General features: G+C 38.2%; 1 protein-coding gene across 2 annotated transcripts; it reads left to right on the forward strand.

The window, feature by feature from the left end:
- Nucleotides 1–2,173: 2,173 nt before the first annotated feature.
- Nucleotides 2,174–23,756, forward strand: HINT3 (histidine triad nucleotide binding protein 3). Of its 2 annotated transcripts, none has more exons than XM_017863036.1 (5): nt 2,174–2,640; nt 10,139–10,256; nt 16,177–16,246; nt 18,748–18,874; nt 21,585–23,756. In XM_017863036.1, the coding sequence occupies exons 1-5, from the start codon at nt 2,440–2,442 to the stop codon at nt 21,606–21,608; spliced, it is 540 nt and encodes a 179-aa protein (XP_017718525.1). In that variant the 5' UTR covers nt 2,174–2,439; the 3' UTR covers nt 21,609–23,756. The 2 variants fall into 2 exon arrangements, with proteins under 2 accessions (XP_017718525.1, XP_017718524.1); XM_017863035.1 differs by lacking the exon at nt 21,585–23,756 and adding an exon at nt 20,588–21,129.
- Nucleotides 23,757–24,015: the final 259 nt, after the last annotated feature.

The raw sequence follows: 24,015 nt of genomic DNA on the forward strand, positions 1-24,015 counted from the left end.
TATATACAAATCAGCTCTCCACTGCTCCAGAACTTAGCCTGGAATCTCCAGTTCTGCCTGTGCTTTTCCATAAGTTAACATATGTGTATGATATGAATCAGCACACTCTTATCTGTGGTACCCTTGCACACTGTGAAACCTGAACACTCTCATGCAGTGATCTTGCTCCTAACCAGTCTTCATTAGAAAATTGTTAAATATCTACCTACATGCAAAGCACTGTGTTGTGGGATAATTCAGGAACCAGAGAGACCAAGGAGTTGAGGAGGACTTATTATTTAGGTGCACCGGCCCAGTCAGATTAACATCCAAAAAGACTGAGACCTGAACAAAGGGTCAGGTTACTTTTAAGCATTTCCTGGGGCGGGGGAGACCTATGCAGTGGGAAGCATATTACAGAAGCAAAAAACAAAGACAGTTATTTAATTGAGACATGCATTACATAATTTTTTACTTTTCAAGGAAGAACATGTTTTATGACTTGAGTTTATCTGTCTAGTGACCTTGCAGCTGCACAGCCAGAGAAACAGGGTCTTCACAATGCCTGGGAAAGGGACAGATAAGGCTCACTAGCCACAGACAGAAAAATAGGCAGTTAATTTTTAAAGGACCCCACCTCTTTCTCTTCCTCAGGGGGAATTGGGTTTTCTTACATACAACTGAGTTTTTGCTTACACATTCTTTAATTTATTTTAATTACTGTTCCAAATGTACTAGGCATTATGGAAGATTCACACACCCAATCTTGTTGTCAAGAAACATAATTTCTAGCAGGATAAATATGTACATAAATAGCTATAAGATACAAAGAGACAAATCCTACAAGAGAAATATTGAAAACCTGTTACATGAATTTACAAGAGGATGTGTTTAATTTCAGTTTGGCTAAAGAAAATTTCATGAACGAGGTAGCATTAGAGGGGTGGTTTGGAAGGTAGAATTTGGAGTGAAGAGATGGAAACAAGAATATTTAGGAGGGAACTGTGTGAATCAAAGCAGAGTGATGTGAGGGTGCAATACAGGCATGGAAACTGTGAATACCAAAATTTGGCATAGGTCTAATGTATTGATTCTGAACTCTGCCTTGGGCTGCTGAGGGGCAGTGAAGCTATTGTAGTGGTTCCCCAAACTACTGGCCAACTAAAAAAAGGAATGAAAAATGTCTTGAATGTATATATACAACAATTCAAACCACATACAACCAATTTTTTATTACAATACAAATCCATTAAAAATCATTACTGAATTCCCAATTGGGTTTTTATGTATTTTCTCAATCAGCAAATACCAAGGGTATAACTATATAGCGAGCTAGTCCAACAAATTTTTTGGTGTTAAAAAAGGAATGCTGCATGTCAAAAAGGTTGGTGGGTTTTGGAGTTAGACAAACCTTGATCTTAAACTCTGTCACTATTAATTAGCTGTGTGGGACTGGGCAACTGAGTTTGTTCCTTCATCTCTAGGGCGGTGGTTATAAAACCAACCTTGCGTTGTTTGACAATTAGAGAAATAGATGGCATGTTTTAGATGCTCAGCAAGTGCGAAGTATCACAAAATGAAAAGCTGAGGTCAAATCAGAGTCCACCTTGAACACCAAGCTAAGGAACTAGTACTTTTTAAGCACATAGTTACTGAAGGTTTTGTCTGAGTGACAGGAAAATCAAGAAATAAGTTAGAAGGTGATTGTGTTGGTCTAGGTGAGGCATTATGAGGTACTGGCATTGAATTTCTGGGATATTTCAGACTATTAACTATAGGATTCCACATTTACTTGTACATGAGGAATGTGAGATTAAAAAAAAGGTCGCTATTTTGATCTAGCTGTTCTGTTAACAACAATAAAAAGTCAACAGAGATGTAAAGGTTAGTTTTGGACATTTTAGCTTAAACTACAAATTATCGTGGCTGAAAATGCAGCAAACATGATATTTGTTGAAAACAAGGCTTTAGGAATTTTGTTCATTCTTTAAAACCTACAAATTTTAAAACCAAACTTTAAAAAACTTTTTTTTTGAAAAACGGCAGCGTAATACAATATTTGGACACGCTATACTATGGGCTTTGAAGAAAGCCTGTCCAGAACACCCAACATGCTCCCTAATGACAGACGCTCCCGCGCCTCGGTGATGTCACCACGACCCGCGGCGCGCTCTGCGTCTTGGCAGACGTCGTGCGTCATTACCAACGAGGCGCAGGGTTCAGGACGACTCTCGGCAGCGCCATCGCTCGCCCTCTAGTGGCAGCTGGTTTTGAAGTCGGCCTCAGGCTTTGAAGTTCCCCACCGCTTCTCCTTCCCCCTCCCCTCAGCCTGGATCACCGCCCCGCGTCAGGCGAAGGGGGACGCCTCGAGGTAAAACGGAGGAGGTGCGGAACGCGGAGCCTGCGCGGACCCGGTAGCCCTGGAGAGGCCGAGACTCTAGGCCGCGAGGGGCGGGTGCGATGGCGGAGGAACAGGTGAACCGCAGCGCCGGCCTGGCCCCTGACTCTAAGGCCTCGGCGACTGCAGAATCTACGGTTTCCTCAGTGGAGACCCGTGAAGCCGCTTCCAAGTCACCGGAGCCCAAGGATTACGACAGCACCTGCGTGTTCTGCCGGATCGCGGGGCAGCAGGACCCGGGCACTGAACTCCTGTACTGCGAGGTGGGCGGCGACGCGCGGCCGGGGGTGGGTGAGGACCTCGCCGCCCCTTGGAGCTCCGGCAGGGAGGCCTAGCCGGTGTGGACCGGGTGCAGAGGATCGCGATCGCTGCTCAGCTCGCCGAGGCACGGCTGCTCTGTGTGGATGGGGCTCGGGGAAGCTGGGGATACGCCCACTACGGGCCTTTCTGCGGGGTCCAGGTGCTGATGACAGACGCACTCCTAGGGGACGGACAGGCAGTGGCTCCAGCGGTATCTTTCCTGTTCCGAGGGCCAAAGAGTGAATGACAGGGCCGAATGCTTTGGCCTGTGTTTGCAGGTACCCAGGTACTTGGTACAAATAACATTTTGTGGCCTCTGCTTTTATTATAAGGATTCTCCCCCACCTTCAAGATACTGATTTTAGATCCTGCACACTCTAATACCGATACTCATGAGAAAACTAGTAGAAAATAGGTAATGATAATTGTGAAAAGCTGTTTGTTAGATTGGCAGAAAATAGGCTGGAGGGAGTGGGTCTTAGGTCAAACTATTACTGAATTGCCTCTGAATTCCACTTTGTCAGTTGGGATGCGTGGACATTTTCAGAGCATGAAGACTTTGCCCAGATATTTTTAAATGGATAATCTGGTACACACTTCATTCTGTGGGTTTTACTTGTCCATATAGAAACAACTTTTTGAGAGAATTAACTCCAAAGATTGTGTCTTTTGTAGTCAACATTCCTTTATTTTTAAAAAATAAATAGAATTTCTTTTAAGCACCTTGTTTTGGAGGTTGTTGAGCAACATAAGGGACGGTCTGTGTCCAGATTTTACAGTCTAAAGGGCGGAGTGTATACAAAGGAGGTAGCCAATTACGATGCCTCGTGCTGTGGTCAGGTGATTTTACAGTATTTTGTAAGCTTATGGGAGGAGCATCTAACCAGATCTGAAGAATTAGGGAAGGCTTTCCAGAGGAAATGAGACTTGAAGAAATAAGTAGGAGTTGATCACATGAGGAAATGGAGAGAATAATGTCCCAGGTAGAGAGACCCCCCGAGAAGTTCAGTTTGTGTGATAGAAAAACAAACAGAAATTGTCTAGTGCGTAGAGTTTGAGAGGATGAAACACAAGGCTGGAGAGGTAAACAAGAGGCCAGATTATTAAGTGTGTTGGAATTCATGCGAAGGAATTTTGTCTTTAGAGCAAAGTGAAGCTTCACAATGTTTAATGGTGGACTGGGAGGAAGATGTTGCGGAGTTACAGGAAGGAGTTTTTGATCTTTGAAAGGTCATTCTGGGATCATTGTGGAGAATGATTTGGAGGAGACCAGCCCGAAGGTATGGAGACCTGTTAGAAGGCTATTAGAATAACCTACCCTGATGATGGCCTGAAATGAGAATGTGGTGGAGGAGATTATGAAAAGTATATAAGAGATACAGTATTCAGGAGGTAAAACAGGCAGGACTTGATGAATAAAGGTCAGTGATTCTCAACTGGGGGCAATTTTGCCCTCCCAGGGGACGTTTTGCAATATCTTGAGATACTTTTGATTGTAACAACTTCTGGCACTTCTGGGGGTTGCGTCTGGGACCTAAATAATGGGTAAAAGCCAGGGTTGCTATTAACATGGTACAGTGCACAGGACAGCACAGCCACCCCCTCCATCCGCCGCCATCAACACACACACACATAAAACAGACTTATCCAGTCCTCAAAATGTCAGAAGTGCCAAGGTTTAGAAACCTTGATTTAGATATAAGAGAATAAGGAAAAGAAAGAGGGGGAAGTAAAAGATGATTTCTGGGTTTCTGGCTAGGGTAAGCTGGTAGTGGTACTACCATTTCATTAAGATCAGGAACAAAGGAGGAGAAAAGATAACCAGGGGAGTGGTGGGGAGTAGCAAAACAATGAGTTCAGCTATGGAGTCATGGAGTTTCAGGTGAGTTTGAGCCATCTAACTAGAGATGTCTTTTAAATGGTTGGATAGTCTGGCACTCTGTAGAGGGATCTGTATCTCTAAACCAGATTACAGGAACTGTCAGTTTATAGATGGAAACTGAAAAAGAAGGGAAGTGATGAGGTCACCCAGGAGGTTAAAAAGTGAAGGGGAGGCCTACACAGAATTCTGAAGAACACTAACATCGTAAGGGACAGGCAGAGGAAGAGGACCTGAAAAGGGAAGAGAGAAGGAACAGAGAAGTAGAAGGAACGCTGGGAAGGCCAAGAGAACGGAGTATATCAAAAAGAAAGGAATTGTCAGCAATGTCAGCAGCCATATCAGCCTGCCTTCATCCTCAAATCTGGGTAAGGTGACCCTTGTATGTCCTTGCAAAGAGGCCAAGTCAGATCAGGACTGGTTGTGTCCCCAAAGTGATGTTCGTTGACCTTGAGGAGAGCAATTTTATGAAGTGGTGAAGCAAAAGGCAGATAGCAGTTGATTGAGAAGAACTTGGAAAAGGAAGGAGTGAAGACAGCAAATACAGACAACTCTCGAAGGAATTTGGCAATCCAGGGGAGGAGAGAAAGGTAGTGGTAGCTACAGGAGAAGCTGGGGATTAAGAGAAAGCTTTTAAAACAGTGAAGATGTTTGTGTGTTCAAATCTCATGGGAAGATGCTTATAGACAGAGGTTTAAAATGGTCCAGGGGGTAGAATGTTGCCCCTGGGAAAGAGGAAACTCATTCCTCACTGTGTGCCAGGCAGTGTTGGAGGCATGGGGATACAGCCATAAACAAAACATGCAAAACTCCTTGCCCTTATGGCACTTACATCGTAGTTGCAGAAAAGGATAATACTCAAAATAGTAAGTACAATTTAGAGCTTATTAGGTGGCAGAAAATAAAGAGGAACGGGATGCAGTTTAAAAATTTCAGTCTGGAAAATCTGCACTAAGTAGGTGACATTTGGGTTAAGCCTTGAAAAAGGAGAAGGAGCAATTATATGGTTATTTACAAGTAAAAGCTTTGAAGTAGCTCCTCTGAAGGCTGGGAGAGAGAATTAGGGAAACAAGGATTGTTGTACAGTGGGTCACGTGAGGTTGAGGACATTCAATTTCAGGTCATGTAAGGTTGAGGACATTCAATTTCAGGTCATACCAGTCTGCTCAGTTGTGTGATTATCCACTTGCCAGCAGCAGCCTAAGGCTGGGATTACACAAAGTAAGCAGTTGTATTGACCTAGGGTTGGGGTTTTGCCATGTAGGTGTTATAGAAGTGTAGTGAGACACAGTTAAGAAGTTATGGAGCCGGGCACAGTGGCTCATGCCTGTAATCCCAGCACTTTGGGAGGCCGAGGCAGGCAGATCATGAGGTCAGGAGTTTGAGATCAGTCTGGCCAACATGGTAAAACCCATCTCTACTAAAGTTACAAAAATTAGCTGGGTGTGGTGGCAGGCACCTGTAATCGCAGCTACTTGGGAGGCAGAGAGAGGAGAACTGCTTGAATCCGGGAGGTGGAGGTTGCAGTGAGCCGAGATGGTGCCACTGCACTCCAGCCTGGGTGACAGAGCAAGACTCTGTCTGGAAAAAAAAAAAAAAAAAAAAAGAAGTTATGGCAAGCAAGTGGCTGAAGTGGTAGACCATGGAATATATGCTGAATAGGAGAAGGAAGTAAAGACAGCACCTGACAAGGAGAAAGAATACGCACACCGGTTGTCTGTTTGCAGACCTCTGTTGGACTGAACCATAGAGTCAGGAGGGACCTAGTTTTGCCTCTTCAATCTCCCTTTATTTTACTAAATATAAAAGTAGGCTAAAGAGAGGTAAAGTGCATTTTCAAACTCAGAGTTCAATATTTAGTAGATCCTTAGAAAGTGCTTTTAAATTTTGTATTCTGCAATTCCAATAATGAAACTCAAGGAAAATAGATACTAGTAGCTCTAGAAAGCTTTGTCTAAAAATAGTCATCAAAAGGGGTGGGATCCAGACTTCTATCACATCCAAGGTGAGAATTTTTCTTGGTTAGGAACAAAGTAAACAGTATGAAGAGCCTGGGGATATTTTCATGGTGGAAATAAGACATAATCAGTACTTTGGGCTAATTTACACCGTAAATTAGGGAAATAGGGTAAATATATACAATAGCCCATTGTCAGTGGAAAAACACAAACTGCTTTTTTTGTTTTCCCATTCAACAGCAATCAACACAGAACACTTCTGTGACCAAATGTATGGAGGTGTTCCCACAAGCAAACAATCAGTTTTGCAGCAGACACCAGCTCGGTGTCCTCCATTGCAATTCTTATACTAACTACCTGGTGATAGCATCAGATCCCACATGTTAAAGACTCAGTCCCCAAGACTGGCCTGCCCTTCCCACCAGTTGCAATTCCAGGCCTCTGGAACTTCTGACCGACCAGCTTGAAGTTGGGGATCCCACGACCTTCTCTTTGGGTTCTAAAACTTGCTAGAGTGGCTTACAGAACACAGGGAAACACTTAGGTTTACTGGTTTATTATAGAGGATATTCCAAAGGATATTGATGAAGAGATGAATAGCCCTAAGTATGGGGAAAAGGGGGCAGAGCTTCCATGTCCTCCTGAGGCGTGTCCTCTCCCAGGAGCCTCCATGAGTTCAGCTATCCAGAAGCTCTCTAAATTCTGTTCTCTTGGGCCTTTTATGGAGTCTTCATTGGATAGGCCTGACTGACAATTCTGTATTAATGTGACTGGACAAAAAGGGTATGATCTAATACTGGTAGACGGAGTGGAGAAACCCAGCAAGGCCTGTCCAGATTCTTCTTGGCCTCTGTGTGCAGCTTTCCTTCCTCCGGGGTAGGAGGCAGAATCCCTTCAGAAATGAGAGTCTCATGATCCACAATCAGAAAGGTCAGGGAAGATTATAGTCCTGACTTGGGCAGGTAAAGGGAGGGCAAGAGAAGGTCAGAGAGATTGAGAGATTCTTTTTCTGAGGCCTGTCTCTGAGGCCTAAAGTGCCTCAACATGATTAAAAAAAAAGACTGTAACAAGGGCATTGGGAGTTATGAGCTAGGAATCATGGCTGGAAACCTATATATATATAACACACACACATATATATATACACATATATATATCACACACATATCCATATAATACAGAACATAAGATACATATGCGTGTATAATAGTGCTCCCAAAAGTTGTCTATCTTTTTCAGATTGAATTTAAGATGACTTTATGTACAAGAGCTCACTCATTGAAGATTAAAGATTAATCATTTTAAAAAGAATTATATAACATAATTTGATGGTTTTTATCATACATTCATATATTCATTAAAATATATTCATTGTAAACATTTAGAAACTGTTGGGTTTATATAAAGTGTAATTCAAATATGAAAGAGAAAAATTTCCATTTGGAAAAATTGGAGTTACCAGCATCATGAGGGGTTAGTCTGGCAAACCTTTCCAGCAAAAGCTATAGAAGATTCTTCACTCCATAAACCTCCATATGGTGTTGTCTAATTGTACACTGCAGATTTAAAACTAAGCAAAGGCTGAACTATGCATTCTCAATGGGGCAAATGACACTCCCAAAGGGGTGAAAATTGGTTTTTGGTGGTGATGGGGCAATATCTTACTTTTTCATGTATGAGGCACAGATATACATAGAATAAACAGAGAGTATAGCTGTGGTATTAAAATCTCATGGAGATGGGATTAGGGGAAAAAAGTCTTAAAAGGCTCATTAGATAAGCAATAATGAAAAAGTAATTGAGTAACACTGGACTAGAATTTACCTTGCTTGGAACTATACTGAGGAAGTAACTCAGTGTCAATTTAACTTGAACGTTGTCCCCATTCTTTAATCAAATTTTGCCTAGCACCTTAGATGACATGATACTGAAATTTTTTTCAAATGTTACTTTTAACATTTGCTTTAGATGTCAGTCAGGGTCCAGTTGCTGGAAAGAAAAAAAAAAATTCTAGTTACTGAAAGCAGAAATTGATTTAATGTAGGGAATCATTTGCTTAAAAAACTCTTTAGAAGGGCTGGTGAAGCAGGTTCTAGAATGTCCTTCAGGAATGACACCCAGAGCAGCACTGCAGAACTGTTTATTGGAGAGCTGCTTTCCCTGACACAGTGAGGAAGGCAGGAGTCACATGGCTGCCATTAGAACTTTAACCTCAGAAAGATGCTTCTTTAGTTGTGATTCAGAGATAAAGAAGCAGTGTGACTGCTTCTCAAACAGGAGTTTGAGACCTGCCTGGACAACATAGGGAGACTCCATCTCTAGAAATATATATATAGCCTGGCATGGTGATGTGCATCTTCAGTCCCAGCTACTTGGGAGGGTGAGGTGGGAGGATCAACAGAGCTCAGGAGATCGAGGCTGCAGTGAGCCATGATTGTGCCACTGCATTCCAGCCTGGGCTACAGAGAGAGACCCTGTCTCAAAGGAAGGAAAAAAGGAAAATTTTAAACAATCAAAAACATTGTAGTCCTTGACCTTATCCTTTTCTAAAACATTCCATGGATATCAATTTTAATTTTAATACTAGACAGAAAACCATAATAAAAGATAGAATTGGATTAAAATTGATATATAATTGTCATGTTTGTTATCTTAGGATAACCAGGATTACTGGAATGGATATGACGCACTTGTTTGAATCGAATTTTGGCTCTTGGAATGGAGAACTATTGAGCAGCATTGCATTCATGGATTTTTTTAAAGGGAAACTCTGCTTATACTGATTTTAATTAATTTTTATTTACTATAAAGTACTCATAAATTAATTAAAATCAGTATAAGATACTTAATAAGATATTCACTATCAGATACTTAATATGGTTATTTAGCGAATATAGATTTTCTCTTAGGAAAGTTTGAAATTCAAATGTTAATGGGTTGAAACACACTCTTCTTCCTCTCCTTTTCTTTTTTCTGTAGATTACTGTGCGGAGTAATTTAAACCAGAAAACTGATGCCATACATGTATTGTAGTGGGCCCATAAATTAGTACAATATACTGGAATTTGTTTCAGCATTTCGGTCTTTTTAATACTGTAAAGTGGCAAGTAAAAAAGTATTTGGATATAATTGCTTCAAAAAATGTTTAAAAAATGCAGTCCCTGGACATGTAAATGCTAGCTGATGTTCTTTTTATAGTTGAGGAAAATGCTACGTTGGGAAAAAAATTAAATGTAGAAAGGAATTTATCTGTCTTGCTGTGATTCTGTAGCCAAACCTTAAAAAAGATGTATCAAGAGTGAAAAACTTTAGGGTAGGGATAGAGAAATGTGTAATGAAATAATAAACTCTGAGATTATTGGTAATGAAGTTTTAGTGAACTTTACTCGTAATTGTTTCTCCAAATTTGACTTTATGTGTCTTTTTTATTCTCTGGAATAAATGAGCATCTTATGAAGGAACTGTTATGAACTTAATGCATAATTATAAAATTGCCCAATGGGGGTTAGGTGTGACGTATGTATCATTTCCCTGTCAGACTGAGATTAATGATATGTAAGTCAAGCCAGAACAGCATTAAGAAATTATTTTTAAAAATTTACTAGCAAATGTTTTTTCTTTTAGAATGAGGACCTAATTTGCTTCAAAGATATCAAACCAGCAGCAACTCATCATTATCTTGTGGTGCCAAAGAAGCATATTGGAAACTGCAGAACTCTAAGGAAAGATCAAGTAGAACTGGGTAAGATGATGACAGTATTCTTCGTGTTTATATCATCTTCAGTTGGTATCAGTGATGGCAGTGAAGATTAAAAAGAAAAGTACTGTGAAAAGGGAGCACTATGACTTTTTGAAATTTTCACTATAAAGAATTTTAAATTCATTAAAAAATAGTACAATACTCATGTATTCCTTATGCAGCTTCCATATTTAGGAACTCATGGACAATGTAAAAAAATATATTAACCTTTTCTCACAGTGATTTTTGAAGCATATACTAGACATCATACTATTTAACATTTAAACTGTCCAAAAGATATATTTTATGTCTTTTCTTTTTTTTGAGACAGAATCTTGTTCAGTCGCCTAGGCTGGAGTGCAGTGGTACGATCTCGGCTCACTGCAGCCTCCGCCTCCTAGGTTCAAGTAATTTTCCTGCCTCAGCTTTTCAAGTAGCTGGGATTACAGGCACGCGCCACAATGCCTGGCTAATTTTTGTATTTTTAGTAGAGACGGGGTTTCACCATGTTGGCCAGGCTGGTCTTGAACTCTTGACCTCAGGTGATTCCCCCCACCTAGGCCTCCCAAAGTGCTGGGATTACAGGTTTGAGCCACCGTGCCTGGCCTATGTTTATGACTTTTTAAATGATGGACTTTCTTGACTCTGAAATGAAAGGTGCTATGAAAAATTATTAACAAACAAGTTACGATATGACAAATGAGCTCATATTGCCTTATGGTGACATCATGTTGATACCTGCCTTATAGTCTCCTGTGAAGATAAATTAGCACCAAAATTTAATTATGAGTTTTTAGTGATGAACTTCTGGCTTCTGAAAAGGAGATTCTGAATCTTGTCTATTGAGGATGATTGCTCATTTTCCTACTCATGCCTTCTGTGACTTGTCACCTATCATTTTCTAAGACATTTCTAAGCTCACTTCAAATCTGCCTTTAAAAAGATAATTTCAACTTTTATTTTAGATTTGGAGGCCGGGCGCGGTGGCTCAAGCCTGTAATCCCAGCACTTTGGGAGGCCGAGGCGGGCGGATCACGAGGTCAGGAGATCGAGACCATCCTGGCTAATACGGTGAAACCCTGTCTCTACTAAAAAAATACAAAACACTAGCCGGGCGAGGTGGCGGGCGCCTGCAGTCCCAGCTACTCCGGAGGCTGAGGCAGGAGAATGGCGTGAACCCGGGAGGCGGAGCTTGCAGTGAGCTGAGATCTGGCCACTGCACTCCAGCCTGGGCGGCAGAGCGAGACTCCGTCTCAAAAAAAAAAAAAAAAAAAAAACCAAAAGATTTGGAGGTACATGAGCAGGTTTATTACATGGATATATTGTGTGGTGCTGAGGTTTGGGATACAAATGATCTGTCACCCAGGTAGTGAGCATAGTACCCAACAGTTAAGGTTTCACCTCTTGCCCCATTTTCTCTCCCATTTTAGTAGTCCCCAGTGTCTATTGTTGCCATCTTTTTGTCCATGAGTACCCAGTGTTTAACCTCTCCTTATAAGTGGGAACACGGAGTGTTTGGTTTTCTGCTCCTGTGTAATTCACTTAGGATAATGGCCACCAGCTGCATCCATGCTGCTGCAAAGGAGATTGCTTCATTCTTTTTTATAGCTGCATAGTATTACATGGTATATATGTACCACATTTTCTTTAGCCTACTGCTGATGGACACCTAGGTTGATTCCATGCCTTTGCTATTGTGAATAGTGCTGTGACTCACATACAAGTGCATATGTCTTTTTGTAGAATAATTTGTTTTCTTTTGGATATATACCCAGTAATGGCATTGCTGGGTCGAATGGTAGTTCTATTTTAATTTTTTTGAGGAATCTCCAAACTGCTTTCCACAGTGGCTGAACTAATTTACATTCTCATCAGCAGTGTGTAAGTGTTATGTTTTCTCCTCCGCCTCACCAGCATCTGTTATTTTTTTACTTTTTAAAAATAGCCATTCTGATTGGTGTTGAAATAGTATCTTATTGTGGGTTTGATTTGCATTTCCTGATGATTAGTGATGTGGAGCATTTTTTTCATATATTTGTTGTCCTCTTATATGTCTTCTTTTGGGAAGTATCTGTTTATGTCTTTTGCCCATGATTTCATGGTGTTTTTTGGTTAATTGTTTAATAATTTATTTACAGATTCGGGATATTGCACCTTTGTCACATGCATAGTTTGCAAATACTTTTTCCCATTATGTAGGTTATCCATTTACTCTGTTGATAGTTTATTTTGCTGTGCAGAAGCTCTTCAATTTGGTCCCACTTGTCAATTTGTGTTTTTATTGCAGTTGCTCTTGAGGACTTAGTCATAAATTATTTCCCAAGGCTGATGTCCAGAATGGTGTTTCCTAGGGTTTCTTCTAGGATTCTTATAGTTTGAGGTCCTAGATTTAAATCTTTAATCCATCTTGTGTTAATATTTGTATATGGTGAAAGGCAGGGGTCCAGTTTTATTCTTCTCCATATAGATAACCAGCTATCCCAACACCATTTAATTGAATATGGTGTATTTTCCCATTGCTTATTTTTGTGAACTTTGTTGAAGATCAGATGGCTGTAGGTGTGTGGCTTTATTTCTGGGTTCTCTCTTATGTTCTGTTGGTCTATGTGTCTGTTTTTGTAGCACTCTCATGCTGTTTTGCTTACATAGACTTATAGTATAGTTTGAAGTTGGGTAATGTGATGCCTCAAGCATTGTTCTTTTTGCTTAGGATTGTCTTGGCTACTTGGGTTTTTTAGTTCCATATAAATTGTAGAATAGTTTTCTCTAGTTGTGTGAAAAATGATGTTGGTCGTGTTGAATCCGTAGATTGCTTTGGGCAGTATGGCCTTTTTTAACAATACTGATTCTTGCAGTCCACGAGCATAGAATGTTTTTTCATTTGTTTGTATCATCTACGATTTCTTTCGGCAGCATTTTGTAGTTCTCCTTGTAGAGATCTTTCACCTCCTTGACTAGCTGTATTCCTAGGTATTTGTGTGTATGTGTGTGGCTATTGTAAATGGGATTGTGTTCTTGATTTGAGACTCTCAGTTTGAATGTTATTTGTATTTGGAAATGCTACTGACTTTTGTACATTGAATTTGTATCCTGAAACTTTACTAAAGTCATTTATCAGTTCCAAGAGCCTATTGGTGGAGTCTTCAGGGTTTTCTAGGTATAGACTCAGATTGTTGGTGAGGAGAGATAGTTTGACTCCTTTTCCTATTTGGATGCCTTTTATTTCTTTCTCTTGCCTGATTGCTGTGGCTAGGACTTCTGAAATCTGGAAAGGCTTTGTCATGAGGTTCTGGGATTAGTTTGATCAATATTTTAAGGTAGCCTACATGATAGATCAGTTGGGCTAGATTTTTAAAAGGTAAGACACCACTTTGATGGAAAACCTTGATGTGTAGTTCATTAATATTTAGGCTAGTGAATTAACTAACAATTTTTAAACTGTTGATTCTGAATACAGCAAAGTTCCTTAGTCATTTGAAGTTCTATCAGTACATTTGAGAACATATATGATTTATAACTACAGGGCAGCATTTGAGCTTATAACAATTAGGTCCAATTTAGATTTACCTGATTGAAACATTTCATCTTTCTTATTAAAAGTTTTAATTTTCATTCTTGTAGTTATTTCTTAGATTTCACACTTTAGCTTCTTAGGAATTTTCAATTTATATTCAGCAGAAGTGGAGAATAGAGGCTGTCATAACTAGTTTTTATAACTGTTACAAATCAAATGTTGCTAATTTTGAAGCAGCTGATAGGTATTTGGGATTCCATTACATTTTCCTCTTTGCTTTTGTGTTATATTTGAATATTTCCATACTAAAAGTTGTTGCAAATTAATAATTTTTATATAATTGATAAAGTTGAGGAAATAATAAGCATATGGAAGAGTTCAAGAACACTATCAAGGAATATGACTATAATTGACATTTATGGAACTCCACTTAAATATAGCATACATGTTTTTTAAAAAGCATATGTTCACCAAAGTTGACCATATTCTGAGCAATAAAATACAGCTCAATACATATCAAATGACTGAAATCTTATAAATATGTACCATTACTGGGTATATTCCCAAAGGATTATAAATCATGCTGCTATAAAGACACATGCACACATGTGTTTAATCCAGCACTATTCACAATAGCAAAGACTTGGAACCAACCCAAATGTCCATCAATGACAGACTGGATCAAGAAAATGTGGCACATATACACCATGGAATACTATGCAGCCATAAAAAAGGATGAGTTCGTGTCCTTTGTAAGGACATGGATGCAGCAAAACCATCATTTTCAGCAAACTATCACAAGAACAGAAAACCAAACACTGCATGTTCTCACTCATAGGTGGGAACTGAACAATGAGAACACTTGGACACAGGAAGGGGAACATCATATACCAGGGCCTGTTGTGGGGTCGGGGGAGAGGGGAGGGATAGCATTAGGAGATATACCTAATGTAAATGACGAGTTAATGGGTGCAGCACACCAACATGGCACTTGTATACATATGTAACAAACCTGCACATTGTGCACATGTACACTAGAACATAAAGTACAATAAAAAAAAAATATGTTCTCTAAAGGCAGTAGAGTTAAATTAGAAAAAGAACAAATTCCAAAAAAAGATATACTCTGGCTTGAAGTAATTTGGAGCTTTTTTTGGACTCTATGGTACTAGTTGGCCTAGTCTTGGAAGACTGGCAGTCTCCCAGCTCACACCTGACTTAAAGAAGTAAACATTAACAATGATTTTGTAAGTCTCAATATATCAACTATCCTCTGTAGATGTTTTTACTTCTTCCTCTTTCAAGGATTACACTATTTAGAAACTATGGAGACCTAATATTTGGCATTGTGCTTTGAAGATCCCAGGTTACCAAAATTTTTCTGGTGGAGGGGTTGATTCCCACCTGAAGGCCATAAAACACCAAGACAAGAAAGATGATAAAGGAGATGGAATTTGGAAGCCAGAGTCGTTATACAAAGTTTTGGCTAGTCAAGGATAGGCTGACTGGAAGGGATACCATATCCTTAATTTGGGCCCAAAGACAAATTCAAAGTTTTCTTGTCTTATTAAATCAAACAATTTCTGTTTAATTACTTGGTCTTCCTGATGAGAATGAGTCCTCATATGATCAGATGTCCTAAATAGCCAGCTGTCCTAAAGTCTACCTATCTGTGAGATTTTGTGATAGTGATGTTGCACTGGGGCTCAATTTGAAACTTTATTTCAGTTGTTGATAAGCAAACTTCTCAGTGACTTAAAGCTACTGAATGTCTTTATTTTTTATTTTATGTATTTATTTTTGAGACAGGGTCTCACTCTGTTACTTAGACCTGAGTGCAGTGGTGCAATCATAGCTCACTGCAGCCTCGACCTCCTACGCTCAAGAAATCCTTCTGCCTCCACCTGTTGAGTAGCTAGGACTATAGGTGTGCACCATCATGCCTGGCTACCTTTTTTTTTTTTTTTTTTTTTTTTTTTTCAAGGTGTTGTTTTTTTTTTTGAGACAGAGTCTTGCTCTGTCTCCAGGCTGGAGTGCAGTGGCATGATCTTGGCTCACTGCAATCTCTGGCTCCCAGGTTCAAGTAATTCTCTTGCCTCAGCCCCCCAAGTAGCTTGGACTACAGGTGTGCACCACCATGCCTGGCTAATTTTTTGTATTTTAGTTGAGTCAAGGTTTCACCATGTTGGCCAGGATGGTCTCAATCTCCTGACCTCGTGATCCACCTGCCTTGGCCTCCCAAAGTGTTGGGATTACAGGGGTGAGCCACTGTGCCTGGCCTGAATGTGTCTTTAATGTGGGTAAACATTTAAACATTTAAACATTTGATAGGACAAGAGTGAAGGTCAATGGCAATTTGTGAACTTAGTGTCTCCTCTAGTGTAATGTTGTGTCTTTTCTGTTTTACAGTTGAGAACATGGTAACTGTTGGAAAAACCATTCTTGAAAGAAATAATTTCACTGACTTCACGAATGTGAGGTGTGTATACTTCCAGATGGAAACCAATTATTATACATTATTGACTTTTTTCGAAATGTTATTTCTCTGTAGAAAATGGAAACAGAGGTGGCAGTTTGTGGTTTAAAAGTAGTTTTCCTGAAAGTGAGAATATAGTTCATTGGTAGTATAAATGTAATAAAACTTCCTCTTGTATCTCAGTATCTTCCAATAATTTCCACTTGTAGTTTTGACAGACAAGTCTATATGAGCAGTGGGTAGGTAAAATAGTTACTAGTCTACTTTTTAAAAAAATATTTTTGAGACAGGATCTCACTCTATTGCCCAGACTAGAGTGCAGTGGCGTGAGCATGGCTCATTGCAGCCTCAACCTCCCAGACTACAGTATCCTTCTAGCTAAGCCTCCAGAGTAGCTGGGACCACAGGCGAGTACTACCACACCCGGCTACTTTTAAAATTTTTTATGTAGAGACAGGGTCTCCCTATGTTGCCCAGGCTTGTCTCAAACTCCTGGGCTCAAGTGATCCTCCTGCCTCAGCCTCACAAAGTTCTGGGGTTACAGGTGTGAGTCTCCATACCCAGCAAGTCTGCTTTTCTTTGTTCCATATGTGCATTCCTATAAAATTGTGTGCAAGTTGAATTTTCTTAGGAAAATTTTATATGATTTAAAAAGCACATGATTATAATTCTAATGTGAATTTAACTTGAATTTGTCTGCTGAACTCTGGCGTAAGCACATGATGTTCAATTTTTCAACTTTTTTTCTGAGACAGAGTCTTGCATTATCCCCCAGGCTGGAGTGCAGTGGTGCGATCTCAGCTCACTGCAACCTCCGCATCTCGAGTTCAAGTGATTCTCTTGCCTCAGCCTTCCACGTAGCTGGGATTATAGGCGCATGCCACCACGCCTGGTTAATTTTTGTATTTTTTATAGTAGAGACAGGGTTTTGCTATGTTGGCCAGGCTGGTCTCGAACTCCTGACGTCAAGTGATCCGCCCACCTCAGCCTCTCAAAGTGCTGGGATTACAGGCATGAGCCACTGTGCCGGGTCTTTTCAAATGTTTTAATTTATCTAAGTAATGTGTTTCTTTTTAAAAGATTTCCGATTTTGCTTCTGTGACACAAGCAGGTATAATGGAGATTACTTCTAACACTTTTAACCTAGAATTCAGAATAGACTTGAATTCCAATGCCATCCATGCTACTTGTGGTGTATGCTACTTATAATTTCTGTGTTAGTTTAGACATGCCATTTAGCCTCTCCAAGATAATACCTGCTCTGCCTGCTGGTAGGTGCAAATGAGATTCTCTGTGTGAAAATCCTCCAAAACTGTTAAACATTACCAAGTGTGATAATGATAAGGAACAGATGGTGTTTGAGACCCTTTGGCCAGAAGCCACACATTTCCTACACAGTCATAGGATGCTTATTAGAAGAATGAACACTGGACAAAGATTCGAGAGCCCTGAGTCTCAACTCCAGCTCCACGACTGTCTAACTTTGTGACCTTGAGAATATTTTAAACTTTCTGGATCATGGCTTCGCCATCTTTAAGATGAAAAGATTGAGTGAACCTTTGAGTTGCTTCAAGCTTCTAGATTACTTGATTCTACATTATACGACTGTTTGGCAGAAGGAAAACCTAGTCTCCTCTTCTAGGTAGTGGTGGAAATTTCAAAGTATGTACTGCATGTCTGACTCCACATTGCTAGTCCCAGAGGATCACTGCTGCGGTATAGCACTTCTCCTCTGCCTCCTTTCCACACTTCCACTCACTGATACCTTGAACAGGCAAATATTTCTGGGCTTTGATTATTGTTACACGTGTGTCTTGCTCTGCTGAGCATAGGTGGACTTGCAAAACTTTTTGTAAGCTTATTTTTAAGAGTTTAAATCATATTTAAAAAACTTTGTAACCATTTAAAGGAATTCTTGTGTATCTTTTAGAAAGCACATAATTATCATTATCATCTAACTTATTTTAAGTATTAACCAAGAAACCTGGGTGATGATGAAAGTTTTTTATGATGACATAATTAATCTCACTACTGAAATACTGTTGGTTTGGTAGGAAATGTCTGAGTACTTTATTAAAGGAAAAAGTGTGCCATCTACTGGCTATGTATTGAATAAATGAACACAACTACTTGATTGTCTAGTGCTGTTTTAAAAAATTCATTGCAAGGGCGTATTTTAAGTGAATGAAAGCTTAAGATGATAAAGACTGAAGTGATATGACATTATGCCAACTCAGAATTCATAAAGATTATACTGAGGCATAATATGCTGTTAAGGCCTTCCTTGATGATGAGCTTATGTTACTACAAACTTCAACATGAAAAGAAGAGGAAGTGTGTGAATCCTCAGAAGTGCATAAAAAGAAACAGTGAGATTTGTGACAGTCTATTTACCTTAGGAACTTGTTTTGGATCTCGTTAACATTTATGTGTTTCCACCTGAAAAATGACTTTAAACTATTTTAGAACTGGTTTGTCAATCATCTCTTTCCTTCCTATTTTAGGATGGGTTTTCATATGCCACCATTCTGTTCCATTTCCCACTTGCACCTTCATGTTCTGGCACCAGTGGATCAGCTTGGCTTCTTATCCAAGTTGGTTTATAGAGTCAATTCCTATTGGTTTATCACAGTGAGTATTCTTGTTATGTCAGCAGCATACAAAAATATTTAAAATATCCTTTTTGTTGTAGTTTTTTCTTCTCAATAGTAGGTACTTACAGCTCTCATAGGCTTGATTACCTGTTTTAACATACTGCTTGGACATATCCAAAATAATATTTTTAATTTGGGGGATTTTCAAGATCATCAGTCTGTAGGAAGAGAAGCTATGGCTAAGACTTCCCCATTTCAAGTAGTGGATACGATATACAAGAATCATGGTATTCAGGGTTCTGACTTTGGAGTCACATCTGGATTCAAATTCTGACTGCAGTGCTTGCTTGAGGGTTCATGTAAAAGTTACTTACATTTTTTAAGGCTCAAGGTCTTTATCTGTTACCTGCATATAGGTGATAGTGCCTACACCTAGGGTTGATAAGAGAGTTGATAAGATAACTTATGTGTAAGGCACTTAAAACAGTACCTTGCAAATAGTAAGTAGTCAGGAAATGTTACCTGCTACCTCTATTGTATCATCAACATCATTGTAGAAATTTAGTTTTTGTGTTTTTTGATAGTTCAAACTTCTTAGAAAAGAGTTTTAGTAGTAGCATCACTTACTAGATCTTCGGCCGAAGGTGTTTTTTTTTTTTTTTTTTGAGACAGAGTCTCACTCTGTCAACAGGCTGGAGTGCAATCTTGGCTGGGTGCAATCTTGGCTCACTGCAACTTCTGCCTCCCGGGTTCAAGCGATTCTCTTGCCTCAGCCTCCCAAGTAGCTGGGACTACAGGCACGTGCCACCATGCCCAGCTAATTTTTGTATTTTTATTAGAGATGGGGTTTCACCATGTTGGCCAGGCTGGTCTCTATCTCCTGACCTCGTGATCCACCCGCCTCAGTGTCCTAAAGTGCTGGGATTACAGGTGTGAGCCACTGCGCCCAACCCAAAGTTTTGAGTCTAAAAAATTACAGCATTCTGCTTTGCCAAAGCAAAAGTGGAGTAGAATTCAGCTGTTTATACACCTGTGGTCTGTTTATATACCTTAGTTATTAAGTAGCTCTGGGGTCCCTCTAAGGCCAATTGACCACTAATTTACCAGGGTGTTATTTTATGTTTCCATGATGATCTGTAGTTGCCATATCTGAATAATCATCCAATAGTATTTATTTATCATTAGTTAATGAATGGTATTATTCTAGTCATAGTACAGAAAAAATTAAAAAGTGTCTGATTTCTAGAAACTTCATTTCAAACATATTATCCCTGTTTTCAACTTGTTGCCCAGATGATTTTATTTAAATAATATAAAAATACAAAAATTAGCTGGGTATGGTGGTGCATGCCTGTACCACCTACAGTCTCAGCTACTTGGGAGGCTAAGATAGGAGGATCACTTGGGCCCAGAATGTTGAGGCTATAGTGAGTGATCATGCCACTGCACTCCAGCCTGGGTGATGGAGTGAGACCTTGTCTCAAAAAATGAACAAAAATTAAATAATATGTAAGACACATACATATGTGTATATATGTGTGTATGTATTTGAAATTTTAAAAAGTGAATATTCTGCTGGACAGCTGGTTTTTTTTTTTTTTTTTTTTTTTTTTTTTACAAAGTTGTGTAATAGGAAAGGTTTTTTTTTTTCCTTAGTTTGTATTTCTAATTTTCTATAAGAGCTATACCTTTATAATAAAAGATGAATGAAAATACATTTTTGTAATGTTTTGACTGTATTTTCTTACAGGAAAGACTTTTTTACTTGGAAAACATCAATGTATAAAAGTATAAGATACATTGTTGGTTCATCCTGAGAATCTGAACTCTTCTTAAATCTGACTTTGTTAGAATATCTTATGAGACTTTGAAAAAAATCAAGATAAAGATATTGAAGTTAATTTCAAAATCTTATATAATGATCCAGATTATATAGTGTGATTGAGAAAAACACTGAAATGATGTAACTCACAGACTTTAGTTTACCTTTTTTAAAAAATAGACTTTATGTTTTAGAGCTGATTTAAGTTCACAGCAAAATTGAGTAGAAACTACAGAGAGTTCCCGAGTACCCACTACCCCTCCACATGTACAGTTTCCTCACTGTCACATCCTACACCACAGTAGTAAATTTGTTACAATCGATGAACCCCATTGATAAATTGTTATCACCACAGTCCATAGTTTACTTTTGAGTTGACTCTTGGTTTTACATTCTGCGGGTTTTGATAAATGTATAAGGACATGTATCCACCATTATAGCATCATACCTAATAGTTTCACTGCTCTAAAAATCCTCTGTATGCTGCCTATTCATCCCTCCTTCCCCTTTAACTCCTGGCAACCACTGATCTTTTTATTGTCTCCATAGTTTTGCTTTTTCCAGAATGTCATATGGTTGGAATCCTACAGTATGTGCCTTTTCAGGTTGGCTTCTTTCACTTAGTAATATGCATTTCAGGTCTTACTTTACTTTTTAAAACTTTAGTGTTATATTTATTTTGCTTTTCTTCTTGAAACTTATTAATGAATTTGTAATGTAGGCAACAATCTGCCTATTTATATACAATGTAGATTAATTATATATAGATATTATATTATACTGAGAGTTTTTTTGTAAGATATTTTTAGGAATAGAATATGTAGTACTCAACTCTTCTAATGTGGCATATTATAATAGGATACCAGTAGAATTATTTGATAGAGACTCTGATATCTAGAATTAAAAGTATTTTTTTAAATTACAGGCTGATCACTTGATTGAAAACTAAAACATGAAAATGTCAAGAGTGGAAGATTTTCTAATCTTGGTTTAGCACGAAGTGATGTTTAGGTCCCTTTTAAGTCTAATTGCAATTTTAAGATTTGTTGGGTTTTATGAGAGGCTGTTACTTAGTGACCTTAAATCTTTTCTGAATGTCTGTTTCCTGAGATCTTTGATACAGTTATATCAATATTTTGTTACTGACTTGTTTCAATGGTTACTTGTATAAGGATTTTATATATATGATGTTATAGATAAAATCCTATTTAAGACAAATTCTGTTAATCAAGAAGGGCTCTGTATTTTTTTAAATTAAAATATTTTCACTTCTCAGTAAGTAGTCAATTACAGTAATGATTTATTTATGAAGAATAAACTACTGTCGAAAGTACTTTATTGGAACCTTTATTACTGTGAAGGAGAAAAAGAACTTAGCTATTTCTTGACAGTTCTATAGTTTTACACATAAATTTTCAAAATAAAAAATACCATACTACATAATGATCTCTGATCTTGCTGAGGGAAGGAATGATATATGTGCCACTTTTTCCTTAAATTTAAGATGCCAGTTTTCACTTCTTGAAGCCTCACATCTTTTTAATAAATCTATCCTGAAAGCTACATAATGTATATAATTTCTATCAGTGAATTTACAATAACTGTCAAATTGGCTATTAGAATTCAGTGTAATGGAATTTTGCCTCTAATAACATAAAGGGGGAAGAAACATAAAGTGGTTCTCTTAATAAAACTAGGAGAAAATGTTGCTTTATGGCATGTTTTGTATCAAAGAGAAATTAGAGGTTAAACTTTGCTTTTATAATGAAAAGGCCTGATTTGAAAGTAGAGATAGGCTTAGATGAGAAAAATTGATAACACAATATTAATACTATTGATATATCATTTCATGAGGCATATTTTGTTAAAAATTGTTTTTTTGGTGCTAACCTACAGGCACAGTAGTGAACATGAATGAAGAGTAGGTGCTGCATGTTAATCCTACGTTGTGCCAATGTATAATAGTACCATGTATATGAATATGAATAAATGAACATGAGGATTAACGTATTGTTGAAAATAGACTGAGGTACTAGTTTTCTTTCTTTTTTAGAGGGGGCATGATATTAAACATAGTTTTAAGTAACAAATTACTTATTAAAAAGTTACAACACGTGGAATCAATACTGTTTTATTTGTTCATTAATTTATTCATTCAGCAAACATTTGTTGAACATTTAATGTGTACCCGATATTGCCAGGATCAGGAAATAAAGAAATAAAAACAGACATTCAGCCTGCAATTGCTAGAAGAGGCCAGAAGAGGCTGTGAAGGGATAAACACTTCTGAGAGTGGATGGTAGTAGAACTGAGTATTCAAGACTGAATGTTAGGCAGGTAGACAGTGACTGGTTAGGCTGAGAAACCCATAAGTACTTTCTTTGAGTTCTGCTTCCACTATTACTTACTTCACAATGGATGTTAATGTTCAGATTTCATCTTATTTACTAAAGGTGGAGAAAGGATGTGGAGTAGGGGTTATGGGCTCTCAAAAGTAGATTTATAGATTTTTTTTTTTTATCACTGTTTTGTGATATAGTTCACTGACCACTTACATAGATTAACAGTTACAAGTTTCCATAAATCAGTTAGACTATGACAAGCTTCAGGGAAAGAATTTTCAACAACTGCAATCTTTGATTGTTTTACTATGGGAACTTGCAGGGATATAATTGACAACATTATAACAATAATAGGTAAAGTATTTAAGGAATTCTCAAATGCTTTATGGACCTCTTCAAAAACGTGGTTAGCCAATTGCTTCAACTTTTATAGGTTTATATGCTCTCATATAAACCTATTTGTTAAAAATCCTTGGAAACACATTTTTTAGTAGAGGTTCTCATTTACTTATAAAGATTAATAATCAAATTACTACAATTAATATCCATTTAGCTTTTTCAGTAGTCTAAATATTTGGTAACTCCTTAGCCATCTATAACACTAGTTCAAAACAAGGCTAATTCATAACCTGTATTAAAAATGTTTGAAGTGGTATCAAGAGCATTGTTTATGCATGTTGTGATACTATTTGTGGAATTGTATAATGAGCTGTTTCAAACTGCTAGAAGAAAATGAAATAAAAATGGGAAAATACCATCAAATTTTGCCTGTCTGGATTTTTTAAATAGTACTAAAAACAGAAATTCAAATGAAAGATGTTTTATAAATTGGCTGATCAGTGTATGAAAGGTATACTGTAGTGATGTAAACACACCTCTTTCATATAAAGAATCCAAGGTTGAGGACACAGCCTTTATTATTGTAACACTTTATAACTTACATACGTCTAGATTTTGATATGAAAAAGTCATTTATAAAAGCTGGTGCCCACAACTTTCATTAATTTTTTAGTA

The sequence above is a fragment of the Rhinopithecus bieti genome, unplaced genomic scaffold (genome assembly GCF_001698545.2).
Source record: "Rhinopithecus bieti isolate Rb0 unplaced genomic scaffold, ASM169854v2 scaffold_65372, whole genome shotgun sequence".
Classification (NCBI taxonomy): domain Eukaryota; kingdom Metazoa; phylum Chordata; class Mammalia; order Primates; family Cercopithecidae; genus Rhinopithecus; species Rhinopithecus bieti.